The sequence below is a fragment of the Macaca mulatta genome, chromosome 9, assembly GCF_049350105.2.
Source record: "Macaca mulatta isolate MMU2019108-1 chromosome 9, T2T-MMU8v2.0, whole genome shotgun sequence".
NCBI lineage: Eukaryota > Metazoa > Chordata > Mammalia > Primates > Cercopithecidae > Macaca > Macaca mulatta.
This window is the reverse complement of record NC_133414.1, coordinates 117,351,736-117,376,328: the sequence shown is the minus strand read 5'-3', so window position 1 is coordinate 117,376,328 and position 24,593 is coordinate 117,351,736. Positions and strand designations below refer to the sequence as shown.

The window sequence follows — 24,593 nt, the reverse complement described above, 5'->3', positions numbered from 1 at the left end:
AGCCCTCTTTCACCCTTGTCTGTCTTCTTTCCAGAAGTTTCAGCTTCTCACCATTGACTTTGGTGCAGGGGTCTCTGGGAATGTAAGATCTTCTTTTTCCATTCTGGGAATGGTCTGGTTGGGAGTTCCGACCTCAGAGAACCAGTCGAGCACCTACCTCCTCCATGAGGATGATGAAAGTTGCATTGTGCCCCTGCTCTGCCACCAGGCGCCCATCGGTCGTCACCACATGGAGGCCCCGAGGGGCTTTTCCAGGGCACATCTGGGCCTTGGCGGTGTACTTCTCTCTTAGCCCATCTGTGCAGTTGTTGGACACAATCCGCCGATACCTAAGTAGAATTGACAATTGATAGTGGTTTGTGTCGAGTGTGTTGTTGCTGTTGTGTGTGTGTGTGTATGATAAAGGGAATGTAAGAGAGCAAGAGCAAAACAGGTGCTTCACACAGCGGCCCCTAGAAACCAAGTCTCAAAGAAGACAGACAGACATTTACGAAGCTGAACAAATGCTGAGGACCTGCTATCCCTCCATCTTGGGAAGAGTTGCTCCTTAAACATTATTATTGATCCTACCTGGTGAGCCACAGATTGGATCAGTGTCTAAACCAGACAAGAAAAATCAATGTCTGACTCACACACAACAAAAGAGGAGGCAGACTCATTGGACTAGGGAAATGGGAAAAGCAGGTGCTACTACTTGTGAGGGACAAACCTGTTTCTATCTCCCAGAGGCCATCTCCAGCTTTCTCTGTACCAGAAAGCAGGTAGAACATCAAACTTTTTCTAACTCTGATTAATCAGAAGGCTGCTACCTATCTTCCCTATTCCTCCAGGGCATCATTTCTTCCCCTAATGCCTAATAGCCCTTGCTGTGGAGCCACTAGGCTATTTCAGAGCACATTTTATTTTCTCCTTGCTAATATTTCATTTCTCAGTCAGCATAAACACCAGATTAGAAACACAAATTTGAAACTCCTATTCAATCTCACTATGCCACTATGTAAAATTATCTTATAGAAGAGGTAGGCATGGGAAAATCACCTGACAAAGCACTATGACCTTCTGTGACAAGGACATCATTATGTACAATGACACCATGTCATCTTCCTTGCCCACCAACCCCAGCACATGAAGTCAAGCCAAGAGCTTTCCTACAACCCTGATCTGCATGATGGGCATATTTCCAGGCACATGACCATCTATAAGGCTGCACTGAACATACAAATGTTCTGGTAAAACCACGTGAAAGAAACATACCACCACTATGACCATCACCACCATCATCACCAGCAGATTATCACCATCATCATCACCATTACATGCTCATTACATTTTGTCTTCTTTCACTCACTATGTCAAGAATAATTAACAAATCCATCTATTTTGCCTTCCTATGATGGTTTCAAAAACAGAGAAATTTATAATTCTTTTTGAATGATATTAGTCTTTCATCATACCTGACATTTTCCCTAGATCCCCTCAGCCACCCCACTGCTGAATTACACCTCCATTCAGAGATCCCAGGGGATATTAAGCAAATGTTGTATGTCATTATTGTCTTAGATCAAATTATGATATAATATCTTGCATATATACATCATTTTTGTCAACTGAGCTTATAATGGGTCTAAAGTTATTCTGGTTAACACAGCACCACTTGTCCATATGGTAGCCAATATGGTAGCTCACCTTGTGGCTACTGAGCACTTGAAATGTCATTGGTGTGACAGCTGAAATGATAATATTTTTGAAATTTTGGGTTAAAGAAAACATTATTAAAATTAATATCACCTTATTTTTTACATTTTTAATGTGGTTACTAGAAAATCTAAAATTACATATATGCCTCACATTATAGTTAATTTGGTCATCACTGGTCTAGACAGTCAAGATTTGTAATCAATTTATACTTTCTCAGGATGTATACTTACAAGATACTCAGTTTTTACTGATGATAGCTATTTCAGTGGGTACCACGTCCTAACACAAACTTGATATCATCTACTCTTCTTTTTCAAGTTCAGTTGGCCATTAACTCAAGCTGGTTGATGATTTGTAAACATAAGCCAACATTTACACAATCTGGAGGTATTGGTCAACATCTGTAGCATATTTGCTTTCTTTTTTTTTTTTTTTAATTGCCATTCCCTTTCATTCTCCTGAATTATTTTGTTAGCTATTTGGGATTTTGGCATACCTAAGTTGCTTAAAATGTGGTGTACCTACACATGTCACATGATCCTATGAAATGTTTTAATTCAATTCTTTTATAATTCTGTTTTAACCTGCAATCACATTCAGCCTAGGCCCTCGCTGGGAATTTGGTGGCCCAACTAATCACTTGTGCCCATAATACTCCCTTTCCTCAAACTTCCTGGCACTTTGTTCTCTGACACCATAATCTCTTTAAGTTCATGCTGTAGGATCTGCAATTTGAATGCCTTAAGTCCCTAAACTATACTCGTACAATTAAATAACAGCAAAGATTCTTGAGTCTTAGCTCAGGCTCCAGGAATAGCCCTCCCAGCACTAAATAGTTGGCATGCATTTCAGAGTATCTCAGACCAGTCGGCACTTCTTTTTCATCATATTTTTTCCTTTGTTGACATCAGTTAGGTAGATAGTACCAACACTATGTTACAACTAACTATGGTAAAAGCATCAAGATGAATAACTTGACTGAGATGACAGAAGATCCACTGGGAGAGTTAAGACTGGCATCCAGAACAACTCAGTCCCTTGCTACTCAAAGAGTGGTCCAGGGACCAGCAATATTGACATCACATGGGAGCTCACAGAAAAGAAGAATTTCACCCCCATCCCAGATCTCCCAAATCAGAAACCGCATTTTAATAAGATCCCCAGGTGATTGATAGGCACATTAACATTTGAGAGGTGCTGTCTTAGACCACCCATCCACTTGCCAAATCTGTTCTTGGTTATAGAGGCAGCAAAGGAAAGGGAAAGACAACAAATCTTCAAGAAAATGTTTTTCAAGCATCTGAAAGAGTAACTGATACATGAACAAAGAGATAAACACGCATGTAATTTGAGAATTCCTGAAAAGCGTCCTTGACATTTTTATTCCAGGAATTCCTAGAATGGAACCTTGGAATTTTCATTTTAAGTTTTCAGCATCAGTGTCAGAGAGTTTCAGTTCATCTTTCACTAGAAAGTACTGTAATATCTGCACATTACTCATATTAATTTAATTCACTTGAGTGTCAAGGAATAAGCTACATGTCCTTCCAGAAGAGAAGGATTAACTAAAACAATAACTATGGTATATCATCAGTAAATATCCAAAGGTATTGAAATCTGGTTGATCAGAAATCTCTTCTGATGCTCCCCAAATAAGTACTCTAAGCTAAAGAACTCCTCACTTCCCCTCAAATGCCATTTGTTATAAACAGACTCTATCTTCACTCCATTGTATTCAATAGCAATGCATGTCCTTCGGTCCTAGTTTAGAGAAACAGGAAAACAAGTGAGCTGAGTTCCTGAAGGTGTTTTACTTACCCAGTGCTGTTAAGGTAGCTTTGACCAAGGCTGCAGTCCTTTGATGGGGATGCTGGATTGTACCAGAAAGCTGGGACACACTGGCTCTCCCCATGTCTCTCATACCCATAGTCACTGTCAGGAAAATGAATATTGCATAGTAGTACATATGTACAAATGCTAAAGTAACCACAGGCACACACAAACATATACATGTCCCTATTGCCATCCAGAAAGTCCTAACACATTGTTTTAAATATCCCCAGTGAGGGTAAATATTCATATTTTGAAAGTGAACTTTTAGCCTTTTAAATAATTCCATGTCATTTGGAGTCCAGTCGACAGAACAAAATAGCAACTTAGCAAATAGAAATTCTAGGTTTAAAAAGGTATTGATACAAATAATGTGGCAGGTATATTGGCTTGGGAGTAAATGTGGAGGATGCTGTCAAAAGTACATTTTAAGTCACAGCAGAATTATTGAAATAAGTACATGACAACAAAGACAACGATTTACCCTCTCTGAAACAAGTATATGCATGTCCATTCACATGGACACATGGAGTCAGTCAAACTTTTCCTGACTAGATAAAATAAAGGCCCCTATTTCCCTAAAAATAAAACAAAACTACACTGTAGCTCTTTTTGTGTGTTTCTTTAAAATCCTAGCCATAATAAAATGAAGAAAGTCTGCTACGATTTCTTTCCGCTTTTCTCCTTGATGAAAAACAGAAAAGGAACAGAGCAGTGTAGAGAAGGAGGTCCCCTATCTGAAGTACAAACGGTGTTTCCCTACTTCTTGGAGGTTCAGAAGCCTCCTGGGTGTGTAAATGTCAAAGTAGAAGAACAATAAAGTACGTAGAAGGGATTATTGCTCTTGTAGCCAACCAGAGTCATTGAGGGTAGCTTCACTTGGCAGAATTCATGTTTCTAAGTTAAGCATCGTAGGGTTTTCTGAAACCCACCTATGGGGCAAAATGAACTGGACATATAAATATTAATCCATTAAGTGTTAATAAAACATAAAGCAGCAGAAAAGAAGTTGCTTTCTCAGAACCCAGAGCTCCTTTCTTTTTCTGCTTCCTGCATATTCTTTGAGCCAAGATTTTGTGGAAGTTCAATGAAAACAGAGGCAAATTGTCTGTGTGTGTATCTACAGTAGGAATGAAGGGGAGAGGGGACTGAAAATTTAAATTTAATTCCACATCTATTTATAACTCAATAGGTGCCCTGCCCTGTAAAATAATAATAATAATAATAATAATAGTAATAAACTTAAAAAGGTGTGACAATCCCTGTCCTCAAAGGGTTTTCAGTCTTTGGGGGAGAGAGATACAGCATACCCCAAACACGACTAAAGAACAGAATAAAACGATATGCAGCACAGCACTAAACAGTACAGCTAAGAAAGAACCAATTGATTAATGAGATCATACACAATATCTTCCCAGTCTGACCCCACCCCACCTTCTTACCCAGCTTCCCATCAAACTCTTAACTGAAGACTCCTAGCCAACCTTTTCAACCCTCTTTATCTTTTTATATGTAATCCCTCAGGCTTGAAGCATTCCACTGTTTTCTATGTTTGGTAGTTTCCTACTTATCCTTCTTTAATATCTAGGTCATAGAATGCCATCGCTGGTTCCCCAGACAAAATCTTTGGGGTCATAACCTGTTGGTAACTATAAATGGAAGCTACAAAAGAGCAGAGATATTCGTCAGTTTTTATTTGTTTGTTTGTTTTTGACCAATAAGAATTTAGAACAGTACCTAGGACATTTCAGGCATTAAATATTTATTGGGCAAATGAATTCCAATTACATTAGAAGGCAATTGCAGCTGGGCACAGTAGTTCACACCTGTAATCCCAGCACTTTGGGAGGCCGAGGCAGGTGGATCACCTGAGGTCAGGAGTTTGAGACCAGCCTGGTGAACATGGTGAAACCCCGTCTCTACTAAAAATACACAAAAAGTAGCCAGGCATGGTGGCAGACGCCTGTAATCCCAACTACTTGGGAGTCTGAGGCAGGAGAATCGCTTCAACCCAGGAGGTGGAGGTTGCAGTGAGCCAAGACCGCACCACTGCACTCCAGCCTGGGCAACAAGAGCGAAAACTCTGTCTCAAAAGAAAAAAAAAAATTATCCCATTGCATTACATGGTTGCCATTACAACGGTCTCTGCAGGAAGACTGAGCCCATAACGGATGCCACAGTGTGGACTGCAGAGAGTCGCCCCAAGTGCCCAACAGATTCCCGTGGAGTTAATGTGACAAGAATCATGGATTGCTACATAGAAAGGTGGAACTTTAGATCAGTCTTGATATTGGCATGTTTAAATGAAGCTGGAAGGAAGGAAGGAGAAAGAGACATTTCTGCCAAGTAAATGTTTTGGCAGAGCCTCCTGATTAACTACTGGAGATCTCTCAGCCTGACAGTTCATATGGACTCAATGTTGTGCCAGCTTGTAATAGCCCATGAGAGCTCACAGTTAACATCTCAGAAATGTTGCAAGCTAATTAATGGTTGTTAAACAAAGCCACTATTAAAAATGAAATTGTATGAAATTTCAATTATATAAATTATATTACAAAGGTAACACTTAAAACATATATTCCTGATTACTATATTTCAATATTATATACAATATATACTATATTATATAAAAACTATTCTATCATTCTAATGTCCATGCTATTGAGGTGCTTTACATCCATGTATCTGTATGGTGGGAATATTATATAATGTTGTGGTACTAGCTCTCTCTCTGTATGGTGGGAATATTATATAATGTGTGGCACTAGCGATCTCTCTGTATGGTGGGAATATTATATAATGTGTGGTACTAGCTCTCTCTCTGTATGGTGGGAATATCATATAATGTGTGGTACTAGCTCTCTGTATGGTGGGAATATTATATAATGTTGTGGTACTAGCTCTCTCTCTGTATGGTGGGAATATTATATAATGTTGTGGTACTAACTATCTCTTTGTATGGTGGGAATATTATATAATGTTGTGGTACTAGCTCTCTCTCTGTACGGTGGGAATATTATATAATGTTGTGGTACTAACTATCTCTCTGTATGGTGGGAATATTATATAATGTGTGGTACTAGCTCGCTCTCTGTACGGTGGGAATATTATATAATGTGTGGTACTAACTATCTCTCTGTATGGTGGGAATATTATATAATGTGTGGTACTAGCTCTCTCTCTGTACGGTGGGAATATTATATAATGTTGTGGTACTAACTATCTCTCTGTATGGTGGGAATATTATATAATGTGTGGTACTAGCTCTCTCTCTGTACGGTGGGAATATTATATAATGTTGTGGTACTAACTATCTCTCTGTATGGTGGGAATATTATATAATGTGTGGTACTAGCTCTCTCTCTGTACGGTGGGAATATTATATAATGTGTGGTACTAGCTCTCTCTCTGTACGGTGGGAATATTATATAATGTGTGGTACTAGCTCTCTCTCTGTATGGTGGGAATATTATATAATGTGTGGTACTAGCTCTCTCTCTGTACGGTGGGAATATTATATAACGTGTGGTACTAGCTCTCTCTCTGTATGGTGGGAATATTATATAATGTGTGGTACTAGCTCTCTCTCTGTGCGGTGGGAATATTATATAATGTGTGGTACTAACTATCTCTCTGTATGGTGGGAATATTATATAATGTGTGGTACTAGCTCTCTCTCTGTACGGTGGGAATATTATATAATGTTGTGGTACTAACTATCTCTCTGTATGGTGGGAATATTATATAATGTTGTGGTACTAGCTCTCTCTCTGTATGGTGGGAATATTATATAATGTTGTGGTACTAGCTCTCTGTATGGTGGGAATATTATATAATGTTGTGGTACTAGCTCTCTCTCTGTATGGTGGGAATATTATATAATGTGTGGTACTAGCTCTCTCTCTGTATGGTGGGAATATTATATAATGTGTGGTACTAGCGATCTCTCTGTATGGTGGGAATATTATATAATGTGTGGTACTAGCTCTCTCTCTGTATGGTGGGAATATTATATAATGTGTGGTACTAGCTCTCTCTCTGTATGGTGGGAATATTATATAATGTGTGGTACTAGCTCTCTCTCTGTACGGTGGGAATATTATATAATGTTGTGGTACTAGCTCTCTCTCTGTATGGTGGGAATATTATATAATGTTGTGGTACTAGCTCTCTCTCTGTATGGTGGGAATATTATATAATGTGTGGTACTAGCTCTCTCTCTGTATGGTGGGAATATTATATAATGTTTTGGTACTAGCTCTCTCTCTGTATGGTGGGAATATTATATAATGTGTGGTACTAGCTCTCTCTCTGTATGGTGGGAATATTATATAATGTTGTGGTACTAGCTCTCTCTCTGTATGGTGGGAATATTATATAATGTTGTGGTACTAGCTCTCTCTCTGTATGGTGGGAATATTATATAATGTTGTGGTACTAGCTCTCTCTCTGTATGGTGGGAATATTATATAATGTTGTGGTACTAGCTATCTCTCCCCAGTTCTGCGTTCACTCATGTCAGGTTGGTAGCTTGAAATCTGCCATGATGGGAATATGTATGATGATCAGCAGATACCATTAATCAGGGAGTATTTATTTGTTTGTTTCCAGAGAGCCAGCAGTTAAATATTTATTAGCACACTGCTGGATCTCTTATTTCTCTTTTTTTTATTTTATTTTTTGATACGGTGTCTCGCTCTGTCACCCAGGCTGGAGTGCAGTGACGCGATCTGAGCTCACTGAAACCTCCAACTCCCAGGTTCAAGTGATTCTCCTGCCTCAGCCTCCCGAGTAGCTGGGATTACAGGCACCCACCATCATGCCCAGCTAATTTTTGTATTTTTAGTAGAGATGGGGTTTCGCCATGTTGGCTAGGATGGTCTCAAACTCCTGACCTCAAGTGATCTGCCCACCTCAGCCTCCCCAAGTACTGGGATTACAGGTGTGAGCCCATGTTCCTGGCCTGAATTACTTATTTCTAAGCATTATTTGTCTGTGGAAATATTGGGCTGTGGTGTATCCTTACTACCTTCTCGAAAATTCTCCAGTTGTTTTCCGAGGTAAATCTATTGAATGTCCTACTAACCCTAGGGATTACCTTCCTATGAAGGAAGGGTGCTCTCTCTTAAGCAATTTTAAGAATGAAAGAAACATCTTAATGGCCTTTGCTAAATGTAACTGTGTTTAGCAGTTCTGTTCAGCTCTGCTACCTGTTGGCAATGCAGTAATTTTAAAAGGTGCACCAGGCATGTTGCTTTGCCCCAAAGAGTAAAAGAATTTCATTAATATTTAACAACATTAGTGGAAGCTGGCTGCCTCCAAGCTGTGGACGTCTTCATTAATTTCTCCTAAACGTATATTAAAATATCTCATACAGCCCAACCTCCTTCCTAGCTCCGAAGTCTGCATGATTAGACACACAAGCAGTTCCAGCTGTTGCTCCAGCTTCCTGGGGAAAGGCGTTTTTCTGTTGAATTGTGAAGTTTGGACAGAATGCAACAGAAAGTTTGATTTGCCTCGGGGAAGTCTGCTGCTGCAGATTCTGCAAACATACACACATTTTCCTTCAAGAAATAAGTCACCTCTACGTCTTTCTCCACTATAACAGCTTTAGAAGTTTTGAAAGTTTAGGAACAACTTTTTCATTTCTAGGAACCTGTATGTCTTCTAAATTCCATCCAGGGAAAAGGCTTAGATTCTAAAGGAGGGATAGCCAGGACAGTGTAGAAATAATAATAATAATAATAATAATAATAATAATAATAAACCTCTGCGTGTCAAAATACGAAGGGGTACTTTTATTCTTGGATCCAATCTCCTAAGTTGGTAGACTGGAAAAGAAAAGCAAAAAGGGGAGAAATGACTATGCCAAAGATTGTACACAGCTGGCAGTGGCAGAGGTGATAACAGAGACTCCTGATCCCTGTTCAGCATGAGTCCAATCCCATGGGGCTCATCAAGGAGACCCCTAGTCCCCAGGAATGACATTCTGAGACTCTTGGAGCCAACCAAGGAGTCATGGTCTCTTCCAGACAAGCTGCAGGGGCTCTCAGACCACTCACAGCCATATCACAGCCTCCCTGATTCCCATTTCTCCATCCTCCCATCTGCCAGTTGAGATTCCAGGGCTAGTGATCTACAGGCACCCTGTTCCACTTTAGCAGGCAGGATAGCATGGTAGGTTTGGGATTAGGCAGATAGAGGTTCTTGGTAGGCATGGACTGAGCACTCAACAAACACAAGCAGGCTCAAGAGCAACAAAAACAATGGATTAATCATTAACATCATCATTAGCTAAGACATAAGCCCAAATACAGCCGTAAAGAAAGATTATAATTATATCCAAACCATTTCAGAAATTGCTTGGAAACTCCAACAATCATTCCTCAAATATTTCTCCTAATTTAATTCCATGCTGTCCATCTGCCTTATCCCTTTACTCACCAACAACCTTCTTATATATCTGTTTTCTTTAGGTTTATGTTTTCTTCCTGTTTTCTCAGTCTCTTATTTATTTCTTTGAAGTACTGCCTATTTTTCTTTTCTTCCTCAGCAGGAAGTCTACATAGTCCCATCGCCACCTCCTGCAGGAAGCCTTCCATGATTACTTCAGTCCACAGTCATCTTTTTGTTCTCTTTGTTTTGTGTATCTATAGCATATACAGTCAGAACTAGTGCTGTTCAATAGAACTTTCTATTATAAGAGAAATATTTTATATTAAGCTAATATGGTAGCCCCTAACTAGTGCAATGAAGAAATAACATTTTTTATTTCCTTTTAATGCAAATAACCACATGTGACTATGATAGTTTTGGACAATAAAATTCAGCATTATACTATTTTCTGCTATGCCTTCTTTTAGTGCAATAACTCTTTTGTATACATTGTTTATTGTCTTATTTATCCTCTGACTTGTCCACTATGGAAACACATCCTTGCTCGTGCTCCACACGCAGAGTACTCAAGCTTACTCTGGGGAGCCACTAGATTAATGTACTTCGGATACATCTGAATGTATGTGCTGTGACACCCCCAAATCTCCTCCCCTGTCTTCTACATCACCACTCGATAAACTTGCTTTGTGGACGTAGTGCCGTATGGGACATGGAGGTAGCCTGTAAAACATAGTAAGACTCAGGACTCTGAAGTCAGAATAATATTATCCTGAGTGAATTACTTAACATCTCTGTGTTCCATTCCTTTATCTGTAAAATGTCTATAACAGCAGACTCTCCTTCTGGGAGTTCATTGAGAAGATTAAGATAATTCATCTCAAAGACTAAAACATCTGCTACATACTAGGTGCTCAGTAAAAGTTTTTGTTGAGAGAGAAGTTAGGTGAATGAGTGAAAGAAAAGAACTCCTGGGCATAATAATCTCTGGTTCAACCTGGTTTCATACTGAACAAGTGAATTCAGGTCTCCTGGAGGGCTACTGCCTCTCAAGAGCCCTCCTTTGACTGTAGAGGAGCCCCCTCGTGCACCTTTTCTGACTACCTGATGGTCTCTAATAACCTTTACTCTCAATAAGGATTTGTTCCTGGTCCTTATCCAGCGCCATGATGGAGGTTGCTGCAAAGTGGCTCTCTAGGGTACGCTTAAGGCTGGCAGATTTATGAAGCTCTTATGTTGAAACATCGATCTTTATGCAGAATTCATACTTATTACTGATACTTGCTCTGGAGAAAGTTGTGGAAGTGAATGTTTTGCTACAAATAAATGCTTCTGAGAATCTAGAAAACCTCCTCTTTTCTCGTAGAAGAGGGACAGAGGTAGAAGATATCTTCCCTCTGTGAATCCAGGTTGCACTCCTCAATTCTTCCACCAATGTGAAGACATTTAATCCATCCTCCCCAGTCTTTACTCTTCCCTCCCAAACTGACTGAACTAGGTGATACCCTCTCTCTGCTGTCTCTGAGGCTTGAACTTTTCCTAGATCAGTCAAATGAACCTGCCCTGATTTGGCCTAGGGAAACATTTAAATGGACTGTGCATGAGAATCACTGGTACTAAGTGCACTGGGCATTTCAGATGCCTTTGCTAATAATACTTCCTGCTAGAGAGGACCACTGAGAAGGGGACAAGGCTATAGGCCATATGCTGATTTCTGCATTAGCATTAAAGACCAGCAAACAGACAAAATGTATTTGATGGAAAAACTGTATCTTTTAACCAATCACTACGCTTATTGAAGTTAACTTAAAAACAAGAAGACAATTTCAAATATTCAGTCTCATTGTCCCCCCAAAAATCACTGTAAATAATTCAGAAATTTCAGTAATCAAAAACAACTTCACCCCTACTCAGTAGTAGTAAAAAAAAAACTTTATAGGCCATGTGATTTTGTGTGTGTGTGTGTTCTGAGATTATGACCACAAACCCAGCATCAAGCCTTGTCTACTTCTCCACTCTACTCAAGTGGCTCTTCTATATTATTTTTAATATGAGGTATGATTGGCTACAGAAATGCAAACATACACCACCTTATATGTCAAAAAAAAAATTCTATAAAATATTTTTGAAGACCATACACCTATTATGATTCTAGTACCAATGGTCAAAACTACTTCAACGGAAATTGTTTTAGTGTTAAGGAAATATTCTACCTTATATTTCATCAACAGCAGTAAACCCAAGTCATTTGGGGATGAGTTTTAATTTTAGAGTAACTAAACTTGGAAACTCTATTTTTTTTTTCTGAAGCAAAATGAATCTAAAATAATAAAGACTTGTTTGATTTCTTGAGAAATGGCAGGGTGTGGAGGAGAGAATGTGAATTTAACTAGATCTGCACTTGAACCCGGGCTCATTTTCTCCCAGGGATGTAACTTCGATCAAGTAACCTATATCCAAGATGTTTCTTCTCATTAAAATGGCAATAATAAAGATCCTGACATTACACGGTCTTGGATCCACATAGTACCTCTACCAGTGCAAGTATGAGACCCACAGAAGGCCTGGTAAAGGCTCCCCTTCACCTCTCCCACCATGCTTTACTTATAGTTGCATTCTGACAGCACTCCCTAAAGAAGGTTCAGAAATACTTTGAGCAATGCCACCAGTATCTAACTAAATGGATACGACCCCAAGATACTACTCTGAAAACAGTGCTTATTTGGATGTATAAACTTTGGTTTACTTGCAAAAATGCCATAGGGACCACTTAACCCTAGGGTATAAGAATAACAACAGCAGCAACAGCAGCAGCAATAGCTAGCTTATATTGTATTTCTACGTTGTACGTCAGTAGGATAAATGCCTTATCTATATTAATGATGTATATTAATATATTAATTCATTCATTCTTCCTTAGGATCCAGTGAGGTAGATGTTATGTATTTTTATTTTGCAGCTGTAGAGATGAAGTCATAAAGATTAAGAAAATTTGCCAAGGTCAAAAACTGTGACTATCAGTGCTAGAATTTTTGCCCAGACCAGTAAATGTTACTGGAATTACTGATGAGAAAATATTTTACAGTTCTTATTTCTTCTCACTTGTGATGCTACCCAGCAATGGGTGAGGGTCTATTATGGCACACAGAGACACAGGAGAATATGTACCATGACAAATTCAAAGACAGTATGCCTCAATGGAGTTAGTCTGCAGAAGGACATAAGGAAGCCTGAAATTAATATTCTGAATATTCAGGTTGACATCAATATGTCACAAGCCATAATTTTGAGTGGCCTACTGCACTCATTGCTATGACTATTTTTGCTTAATTGTGATTAATAATTGCAGCACAGCAACATGGCACAAGTATACATATGTAACAAAACTGCACATTATGCACATGTACCCTACAACTTAAAGTATAACAATAATAAATAAATTTAAAAAAAAAAAAAAAAAAAAAAAAAAAAAAAAAAAAAAGAAAATATTTTTCACTATGTGAAAATATACTTTGTTCCCAAGGGCTCAAAATGGTCACAGAAAAGACCCTGCTAGTAAAATTTAAATTCCATTTAGCATGTCTCATTTTCATGACTTTCACTGAAGCCATGCTTTCCCAGGTATGAGTTTAAGGATGAAGAACAGGTGGAGAGCAGTCAGAGTCACTCCTCTGGCTTCCAGGTATATTCTTAGCAGAAAGTGGGAAACAAAGGATAGTTTCTAGTACAAATCAAGCTTAAAAACCAGCTGGATTAAATGAGGCTGGAAGGAGTGAGGCTGTCATTCAGGGGCAGCTGCTCTGTGCCCACTTGGACTTACTCTGGCTATTTGATGCCAGAGAAGCCCAAATGCAGCTCTATCATTGCCCTGCCCCTCCCAAGTTTAAAGGCCAATGCCCAAGTCCTTAGTTTTGTCTTTTAACAAAGACAAAGCTGGGATGGGCTACCAAAATATTCAAATTGAACTTTAGCTTTTTATTGTGATGCAGAGGAAGAATTCATCCAGCTGGGATCAGAGTCCTATGTACCCATTCCCAGAATTGGGGAGGTTTCTGACCCTCCTAAAAGGAATGATGTTCAGAAACATGCTACAACTATTTACTGAATGTTTACCACAGGCCAGGCACTGTGGATGCAGACACAGGGGAAGTCTAAAACTCCTGCATTCATAGCACTTACATTCTACTGGAGAAGGATAGGTGATAGTAGAACAATCAAAAACATGTTCATTTTGTATGGCAATTAATACTAAGGAGACAATAAAACAGGGATATGCTAGACTGTGCCAGGGTATAGGTGAGATTAGGTGGTCTCAGAAGGCATTTCTGAGAAGCTGATATTTTTGCTGAGACATGAGTGACCCAAAGGTGCTGGTCATGCTAAGATTTGGAAGAAATTCTTGCATTTTCTGCTCCCTGGAATGAGCCAGGATTAATGAAGGTGCAGGAGATGGTAATGTGGTTGCAATACAGTGAATACGGTAAGAACAGTAAGGAATTTAGACATGAAAGTAATTGCAGGGCCAAATCACCCACAATGGAGGAAGCTAAGGAAAGAAGATCAGATTGTATTTTAAGCGAGGGGGAAGATACTGGAGTATTTTAAGTGTAGTAGTGATAAGATATGGTTTGAGTTTTTAGAATACCATCTCAGTTGCTGTGAGGAGAATGAATTTTAAGTGACAAGGGTAGATGTGGAGAGAGTTCGATTCCTGGAGTGATACAGACAGCTGCGAGATGGAAAGAAGTGCTTTGAGTTAGAATGTGTTTTGGGGGTAGAAACTGCAAGGACTTGCAGATGGCCTGGATCTGACAGTGAAAGAAAAGGAGAAACCAAGCCCTTCTGACAACTGAGTGGATAGCTGTGTGTTTTATTGCAGTTGGAAAAACTGGGCAAGGGACTCCTTCCAATGAGGGGGATTCAAGGAAAGCTTTGCTTTGGCTGCCTTAAGTTTGATATCCCTGGTAGTGAATCAAGAGGAGATGAATGCTGAGTAGATAGCCAGACACATATGTGTCCAACCAAGAGAAGGGGGAGGCCAGGGCTAGAGGTAAATATTTGGAAAACTGTCTATAGGTGAGATTTGAATTTCATTAAGTGAGATTTAAAGTTGTTCTCTGTTGCTGTTATTACGGGGAGAAAAAGGAAATAAGAGAGAGGTCACGTGGAAGAGCACAGAGTGCATGTGGCTGGAGGCAACAGCAAGGCAGTAGCTCTCTAACCTCTGTCAGTGCCCAGCCCAACTTCTCCAGTACTTTCCAACACAGCTGCTCACTGCAGATGAGAAGCCCCCCCTGGAGATGCTGCTCTGATGGAGCAGTGACCCTCTCTGTGAAAATGCCTCAGCCTGTCCTCCTTCCAGGGATGCAGACTTCCCATCTGGCCCAGTAACTGGGATGGTTGGGCCCACAGGCCAGCAGATACACCTCACATCTCTGTGTCATGCTTCCTCTCCTAACTTCATCTTCACCCCACCCCACCCCACAGACAGGTGAAGACCTGGTTGGAATTGGTAATAAAATGCCAAACAACTCACCACTCGAAGTCCCAGTTGGCACAGACACAGGGTTCTGAGACCACTGATCCTGAGTGGTCTCGGCCCAGGGCACACTGAGCTCCTGGCTTACGTTTCTTGAATATTTTCCTTTCTCCCATGACACAAGGCTCTCCCTTAGAGAGAAATTCCATAGTGAGAGAGACAGAAAAACAAAAAGGTGGTGAAATAAACATGTTGTCAACAAGAAGCATTAGCCTGTTCATTCTCATTTAGGTACTTTATGTAGCAGTCTCATTCTCAGTAATGATCCAGGAGTTTCAAGAATAAAAGTACTAATCTTTTACTACTACATAAAAGGAACATTATGGGAGGTGGGCCCACTTCTACCCTCCACCCACCCAAGCCAGTGATGTCTACATCATCCTGTTTCTGCTCCACCTCCACGGAGAATGTAAGGACTCCAGGCATCTTTGCAGACCACCAGGCATTTGCCCAAATGGCTTCAGTAGCAATTCTAGTGGAAAGGAGCCCATTTCTGGCACATTTTTCACATCATCTTCAGAGGAAAATTGAAGTTGACCCAAAATGTTCCCTCTCTATGATAAACGACCATGCCCAAATCCTAATTCCCAGTCAAGGACAAAGAAAGGAGAAGTTGATACAAATTACAAGAACCCAGTGGTTCTGAAGAATGCAGAAGCTTGCTTATTTCTCATAGCAGTAAATATCTACCATTGCTATACCTACTCACCCCGAAACCCTTTCTCAGTGGACCTGTTCCCAGTGCTCTGGGGCCCTCATTTCAGGCCAGTCTGAGAAATGCTCTCGCCCTCCACATTGACAGATGAAATGAGCAACTCTTGGAGGCCTTCTAGCTGTAAAAAGCTCATTTCTCCATGGATACAGCTAAAACCCTAGGTTATCATCATCACCTTTCCCCCAGGCAGCTCAGTGATTTCAATTAGTAGATAGGATCCCAGGGTGTGAGATGGTTCCTAAATATCATCCGGCCCTACTGGACCTACGTATGTTTCACCCTTTCCTTCAAATCCACACCCACAACCTCAGATGACCCACTACCTTCCTCCCCTAAATAGGAAGGCTCAGATAAGACCCAACCAGGCTTGCACTAGCTCCTCCTCCTAGAAGCCAGCAGTCCACCTCCCTGGGGTGTACCTGATTGAGCAGGTGCCAGGTCTGATAGTCCTCCTTGGTGCAATGCCGGCTGAAGATAGATTTGTAGTCCACTTTCACCAATTGCCATTCGGAGCGGAGGCTGAAGTGGCCAAAAACTCTAAGCGTTTAGGGGAGGAGTGGGAGAGACAAATGGAGAAGGTCCCATAGTCAGTCACTAATGCACAGAAACTGGGAAGGAGATAGACATTCACTGCAGCCTGGACTTTAGTTGTTCTTCCAAAGTGAGCTCCTTGAGGGCCATTGAGAAGAAAGCCCACTATCCATACAACTCAACCAACTGGCATGTCATTCACATGGGTTTTACATCAACTATATTTTAAATTGCAAAAGTAATATATGTCTATTACAGGAAGCATTTAAAATATAGAAAGCCCAGTAAAGAAAAAAATTGGAATTGGTAGTCCCAAACTCACCACCCATATAAAACCCTTGTTCAGATTTAGATAAACAGTCTTCCCATTTCTCCTTAATGCAAGCACTGGCATTTTACCTACCCATGTCCACTGACAGGGACTCAGTTTCCTCATCTGTAAAGTGGATTGTACATATGTATGTTGGGGTAGAAGGAGTGAATTTGCTAATTTAAAGCACAACTTTGCCAACTGCAAAGTCATGGTTGAATTTAAGTGTGTTAGTTGAAATTCCCACTGTTTAATGCACATAAATACCTACCCTCCCTCCTCCTTCCCTGAAAAGAAAAAAAAAAAAATCACAGCAGACTCATAAAAGGAACTCATATTTATGTATAGTAAAGAAGCACACCATCTGTGACTTAGATAATCAATACTGACCTTTTCAAAGCCCAGCAGTTGATTGCCCTATAAATATGAATGATCAATTGTTTCTAGAAAAATAGAAAAAAAAAGACTGATCATCCATACTCTACTCGGGTGGCATGTCTTGCAATTACAATGCAAGACATCTATCATAGTGATGTAAAGGGGAGACCGATCATGCTGCAAACTTAAAACAACCGAAGTCTTTCAAGGAATTGGATGGCTTCCATTTCAGCAAGACTTAATCACACTACCAGCCCTGGATTCTCCTCTGCCCAAGTTCAGATACTCTTATGGTGACACCTACAAGATTAACTCTCTTCCTGGGTCATTTTCTAATGCTCTCTAAAAGATGAGGATGCATATGGGAAAGGTAGAGACTGACAAAACTTGTGAAATGAAGAAGAATACAGAGTTGTTTTTGTAGATCATCCAATTTACAATACATCTCAGGATCAATTTTGAATGTGCTTCAGATAAAAGTTAAATAAAACCTTTTAGAGCCTTATCTAAAAGAAAATTAAGCAGACTTTGAAAGAGAGACAGGATCTCTCCTTTAGTAAAACTACATGGGTTTTGTATGGATCTAAGCTCAGCATGGGGTAGCAGAAGCTCTGAGCCTAGAATACCTACCATAGGCAGCTGACACTGTGGAGCAAAGCAAACCTAACTCCCTCTCCCTGGGTTCTCTCTGCTCTCTTGTATTCTTGCTAAATCCAGTGGTTTCCAAATCCAATTCATCGATGCCAGGTCATCCACTAAATTATTTCCATTTCTTAGCTCTGGATTCATTTTACATAGAGGTCAGTCCATTTTAAATCTTTAACAAAACAGCTCTCTCTTATCAAACATTTTTGCTTGTTTGAAGAGAGGACAGTTAAACTGATAAGCTCATCAAGGGAAAATGAAACAAACAAACAAACAGAAAAACAGTGGGAGGAGACCTTGACAAATATCTTTTTTTACCTCTATCGAGCCTTCAAAACTGTCACAGTCAGATGCCACTTCCACCGGTAAGTCTTCCCTGACTGGAATACTCCTAGTGCAGTATGTTAATGACGCTAAACCAAATATTTCTGCTGACTCCAAATAGTTTAAATTTACTTCCTGGATTACAAAAGACGTCACGTCAGATTAACCACATTCCTTTCTATGAAAAGGTTACTAGGCAGACAGAAGAGGAAAATGTGAAGCACATGATTTGCCTGGATACCAGCATGGCATTTAACAGTGTCTGTCATAGGAATCTTGACAAAAAGATTGAGAAAATATGAGCCAGGTACTTGGTAAAATTATGTGGCTGAACAGTACTTAATTAAGACATTAAAATCAACCAAGAGGGAGGTGTGAGCAGTCCGCTGCAGGGTTCTGTTGTCTGCTCTTTCTTGTTCATCATTTTTATTAATGACTTGAAGACACGAAAATAATGGTCATCATTGGAAATTGAATTTTTTGATGACATAAAGCTGGAGGAAGCACTCAATATGCTCGATGGCAGAAGCAAGACTCAATAAGGTCGTGACAGACTAAAGATAGGCTCAACTTAATAAGGTGTGATGTAACCCAGAGAAATGTTAGCTAGATCCTTTCCATGGTAATTGTATAAGTAATGGATAAACGAAATGGGGCTTGGTAATTTTCAGGTTTAATAGTAATAATAATAGCAGCTTAAGAGTTTCCATTCACAATGTGAACACTTCAGGGAGACATAAAATATTTAACGTGATCTTGAAATGCAGTAACAGAATTATATGTATTATCTAGAACCAAAGAGGCAATAACCTGGTCTTTTCTACACTAACTAGATCACCAGGTAAATTGTGGTTGCTTTTGGCTGCTACCATTCAAGAAGGATATAGACTGAGTGTCTGAATCTACGGTACATGTTTGGGCTTTGGTAGTGGTGGTGAAGTATGAATCTGTTTAAATTTTAAACAAACAAAAATGTGCTTATCAGCATGTATGTATTTATCTATAAATAAAAATCACATATATTTTGTCAGATTATTCATAGGGGTTCATAATTCCTAAAGTTTAAGGACCACTGAAGAAGAGAGTGATTAAGATGGTACACTGCATTGAATGGTGACCTGCAATAAGATATGACCACTTCCTATTCCCTGGAACTGTGAATGTGACCTTATGTGGGAAAAGCATCTTTGCACTTGTAAATCAAGGGTCTTGAGTTGAGATCATCTTGGATTATCAGGGTGGGCTCTAAATCCAATAAAAGACACAAAGATGAGTAGCATGCAGTGAGCAGAAGGCCATGTGCAGACAGATGCCAAAATTGGAGTTATGCAGCCCAAGCCAAAGAACACCTGGAACTTCAGGAAGATGGAAGAAGCAAAGAATGAATTCTCTGCTACAGCACCAGGGGTAGTAGAGGCCTGTTGACCTTTTGATTGTGGACTCTAAACTCCAGAACTACAAGAGAATAAATGTCTGTTCTTTTAAGCCACTAAATTTGTTACAACAGCCACAGAAGACTAATACAGGTGGCAATATGATCCAAGACCACTTTCGTCTACCCAAAATGTAGTGTAAGAACTAAGGCTGGTTAACCTGGACGTGACATAGGAAAGTGCAGTGAGGGAAGAGCAGCAGGTGGATATTCTAGGGAGCTCTCTTGCATGTAAAAAATAACCAAAAATAAAAGTGTGAAAGTTTATAAAATGTGAGAGAACTTTCTTCTTCTTTTTTTTTCTTTTTTTTTTAACAGAGTTTCACTCTTGTTGCCCAGACTGGAGTGCAATGGTGCAATCTCGGCTCACCACAACCTCCACCTCCCTGTTCCAAGCAATTCTCCTGCCTCAGCCTCCCGAGTAGCTGGGATTACAGGCATGCGCCACCACACCTGGCTAATTTTGTACTTTTTTAGTAGAGACAGTGTTTCTCCATGTTGGTCAGGCTGGTCTTGAACTCCCGACCTCTGGGGATCTGCCCGCCTCAGCCTCCGAAAGTGCTGGGATTACAGGTGTGAGCCACCACACCAAGCCTGTGAGGGAACTTTCTAACAGACAAAGGTTCTAACAACAGGAACAAGAGATGCTCAAAAGTTAGCAAGCATAAAACTTCAAGCTCAGGCTTGATCAATTCCCAGGGCAGATACGGAGTAGCATGCAAGCATCATCCATGTGTACAGCCTAACTGACCCCAAGCCTCTAAGAATGTCCATGTTCGTGGTCTTTCCAACTCTTTGAGCTATCCATTACTGATCTCAGAGTGCTCATTTCAGAACAGAACACAAGAATAGGTGCTCAGTCAGGACTTACAGACTTGTTCAGATTGTTCTGTTTTGCAGTCCTCACAGGTACATTCCTTTCATGTACATTTCTTTGGCTTCTTTCCCAGATTTCCTTATATTGTGTTTCCCAGGTCTTTCCCCAAACTGTAAACTGACACACTAATATGTTCACTCAGGAGTGTGCTAGTCTGCTCTCCCTTGAAGTCACTTTCGTGTATCAGATGCAAAATTTTAATCACTTAAACACTGGTAGGATTATGAGCTTTGCTCATTTTCTCGATGGGCCCCAAATAAGATCAGTGGGGTAAAACCCCCTGGCAACCTTCAGACATTAATGTGTTCCCCACCAATCCACCCATTTTCAGCTCTGGGAAGAGCAAAGTTCATTGTGGGTCCTTTCCTATGGGGCATAAATGACTCAGACACATGGTCTCTTTTGTATAGACCCAGCTTCCCTAATTCTGTTCAACATCACATTAATTCATTGCTCTTCTGATTAGAGCCTATGGAAGCTGAAGAAATGACAGAGACATAACAAAATAAGCAGGGGATGAAATTAAGAACCAATTCAAGTATTTTTCTTCTCTTTTCATGAATACTCAAGGAACAGATGTTAAAATTTACAAGATCTGTGGAAGTAAGAAACCAACAGAGAAATTGAAGTGGGCATCATCGTAAACCATGTCCATCACTTTGGAGTGATAAACACCGAGAAGGTCCTCTTGATCCTGAATTAGGAAAAGAGAAAGTCCAGACTGCTTCTAATTGATAACAATAATTTTGAAAATAATCAATTTCCAGAAAAAGTTTCTCCTCTGCTGGAAATACTCCTCTTAAGGAGAGCCTGTTACCAGCAAAATAGGTACAGCACACTCCTCATACGTGTAGTACTTTTAGGGAGGGAACAAAGTGGTTCATGTATCAATGGAATATTAAAGCCCAAGAGATGGCTAAGATGGAAGAACCAAAGGCATGGAGCATCTTTAAAAGGATACTATAATTCTCAAATCGGGTGATACTGATTTCAGAAAGTCCTCTGTGATTCCTCTGGCAACACTGAGCTCTTTCTTTAGAAGCTCAAATGGTCCTGTTGTCTCTAGACCAGAGGTTCTCCAACATCTACATCAGAATCATCTACAGGGCTTGTTAAACATAGAATGTCTCACTCCTCGAGTTTCTTATTAGTGCATCTGAGGTACCTAAGTATTTGAATTTCTAATAAGTCCCAGGCGATGCTGATGTTGCTGGCCCCAGGACCGTATTTTGAGAACAACTTCTCTAGACCACCAATCCAGAATTCCAGAAAGTTCCTATACTTTTGGTGAAATTTTTGTCAACTAATTAAAAAGCTTCTTAAGGCTGGAGATACTTTTAGTACTTCTTTGTATCCTATGAAACCTATCAACAGTAGCTGCTTAAAAAAGAATGGCTAATTGATCATTGAATGCCAACAGAAAAAAACAAGGCAATTCTAGAGCGTGGAATTTCATTCTCAGGTCTTTGGCAAAGAGAAACTAATTCTTAGTATGGCCAAACCCACTGTTATTAAATCCCACTTCCCTGCAATTACCAAGATAAACTATTTTGGCATCCTTTTTCAGAAACCCATTCCTAGCCCCCTTTTTAAACTCAAAGCATATTTTCACCAACATAAACCCCCATCATGTGAGATAATGTGGGTGAAAATTTTGAAAACCACAATAGACAACAAATGTTTATTACCATCATCATCATTTTTACTGTTGGAATCCTCATAGACTCATCCAAGGACTTTCTCATCAAGGACTTTCAATAGGCTTGGCTCAAAGTCCCTTTTTCAAGGTACTTACTAACTTTATATGTTGGGACTTCCTTTTTATTTTTTATTTTATTTTATTTTTTTTTGAGACAGAGTCTCGCACTCTTGCCCAGGTTGCTGGAGTGCAGTGGCACCATCTCGGCCCACTGCAAGCTCCACCTGCCAGGTTCAGGCCATTCTCCTGTCTCAGCCTCCCTAGTAGCTGGGACTACAGCCGCCCGCAACCATGCCCAGCTAATTTTTTGTATTTTTAGTAGAGATGACTTTCTTTTTTTATTTGACATCTTCCTTGTGAGCCTTGGAGAAAGTGAACACCTCATATATAAATATAGATGACTGTTTGGAAACAGGTAGCCTACCCTTTGGTTTCCTGAGGAAGTTGCTCCCAACCACAGGAACAAAATAAATGAATTCTCTATGCTATTTCTCACTATATAGATTTTCAGAAAAAAAAATCAATTAAAATTTATAACTCCCGTTTTTCTCTTTCCTTTTACCTTGCCAACTGGATTTTTCATGGGAGTTTTTGACAACCACTCAAGATTCACCTTCTTCTTGGACTCTACAAACTTAAGAGGCCATCTCTGTCTTTTTCTAAAACTCCTCTGATTCTAAATGCCTACACTGCTAACATGACTCTGGTTACAGATGGTCCTCCTGTGCTCTTGAATTGTTGTTAACATATGGGTGGTCTGGGCAAGGTCGCAAGAGTACTGGGCAGGGAAATAGAAGACTTGGCTTTTCTTAGACATGGTCTGCCATAAAATTAATTAGGTGACCTTGAGCAAATCACTTCATCTCTCAAGGATTCATCTTTTTTAATAAAAGATTATTTGAAATCAGTGACACGTGTTCAAAGAATGAGTTGCAGAAATAGCCTACACAGAATGTGGCCCTTTCAAGACCATTTCTAAGAGTTTATTTTCTTTCAACCCCCACGTCTACCTCAAAGTATACAAGCTATCCATCTCCTGGTAACCCTATACACAAAGGATTTATCTATTACAGTCATTCATCTTTGTCTGCACTGGCATTTCTTTCATATAACAGATGCTTAATAAATAGTTCTGGGTTGATTAATGATAGAATTAATCTAACAAAATCATTCACTTCTTCCAAAATTGAGGTAATAGCTTCATCTGCCCTTATTTCTGGGTCAAAGAATGTGGCTGAGTTGTGTATCATTTGGAATATAAAAGGACAGAAACAATCTCAGACAAGAAATTGCAGCAAATGCTCTGTCCCTTGTCACCCTGGACTGTGCTAGGATTTCCACAAACAAATATGATTTACTGGGACCCTAAATAACCCACCTCCTTTAATCCACCATTCAGACCTGAGTAAGCCTTTCAGGAAGGGGAATAATTAATTTGAGGGAGGGAGGCGGTTCACAAAAATAAGACTTCATTAGAATTCTATACACAGAGAGGGTTAGCTACTCATTAATTAAATGATTTCAAAGGGGATCTCTGTATATAATTGCTATAATTTAGGTGGAAAGAATGCCACACTAAATGTAATTAGAGGACTAGGCTCTGTAAAGATGTTTTCCTCTTTATAGGAGAGCAGCCCTGGGTTACCTGACTCTCCCCTGCATAGTCATTTGATTCTTTTTTAGCCTCCCAATTATGCCAACTTTTATGCATAGTTATGAAAGCTGAGAGAAGTTTTAAGAAGAGAATGGTTGACCACAATCCTTCAAGAAAGAATCAGAATTTGTTCCTAGGAAGTCACTAGAAAACATCGAAAAGGAAGAACAGTACTGTGGGAGTTATATTAGTGGACTTCACTGCAGGCTGACTAATGAGTGCATCTTTGATCAAACTCAACTAAGATAATATCGTATTGCCATTGACTCACAACTGGGATGTCCTTCTTTTCTGTCCTCAGAGACTCCAGTACCTGCAACTCGAGTTCTTCTAACCACCAACCGTCCCATTTCCATCTGCTGGAATAACATCTTCAGAAACAGAGCGGGGCAAAGCCAACTCTGCCAGCCCCTTCCTGAGTTTCTTCCTTCTGTTACTGCCTTGACTGGACTGCCAGTCTTCAGGCTAGAAGCCTCTGCATCAAGAGACCCAGTCCTCAACCTGCTTTTCCTCTGCTTGTGATGGCTTACCCCACACCTTGTCTTGTCCAACTCCTACTCCTTCTGTA

At 40.0% G+C, this 24,593-nt stretch overlaps 1 protein-coding gene across 1 annotated transcript in view; it reads right to left on the bottom strand.

Annotated features, from left to right (window-relative positions):
- Window positions 1-24,593, bottom strand: part of SORCS3 (sortilin related VPS10 domain containing receptor 3) — a 609,576-nt gene that overhangs the window by 49,295 nt on the left and 535,688 nt on the right. The window contains exons 15-18 of the mRNA XM_015148111.3: window positions 16,595-16,712; window positions 15,458-15,591; window positions 3,517-3,630; window positions 158-329 (exon numbers count right to left, since the gene is read on the bottom strand). Of these exons, the coding sequence (XP_015003597.2) occupies window positions 158-329; window positions 3,517-3,630; window positions 15,458-15,591; window positions 16,595-16,712 (538 nt within the window). The remainder of the gene's footprint in view (window positions 1-157; window positions 330-3,516; window positions 3,631-15,457; window positions 15,592-16,594; window positions 16,713-24,593) is intronic.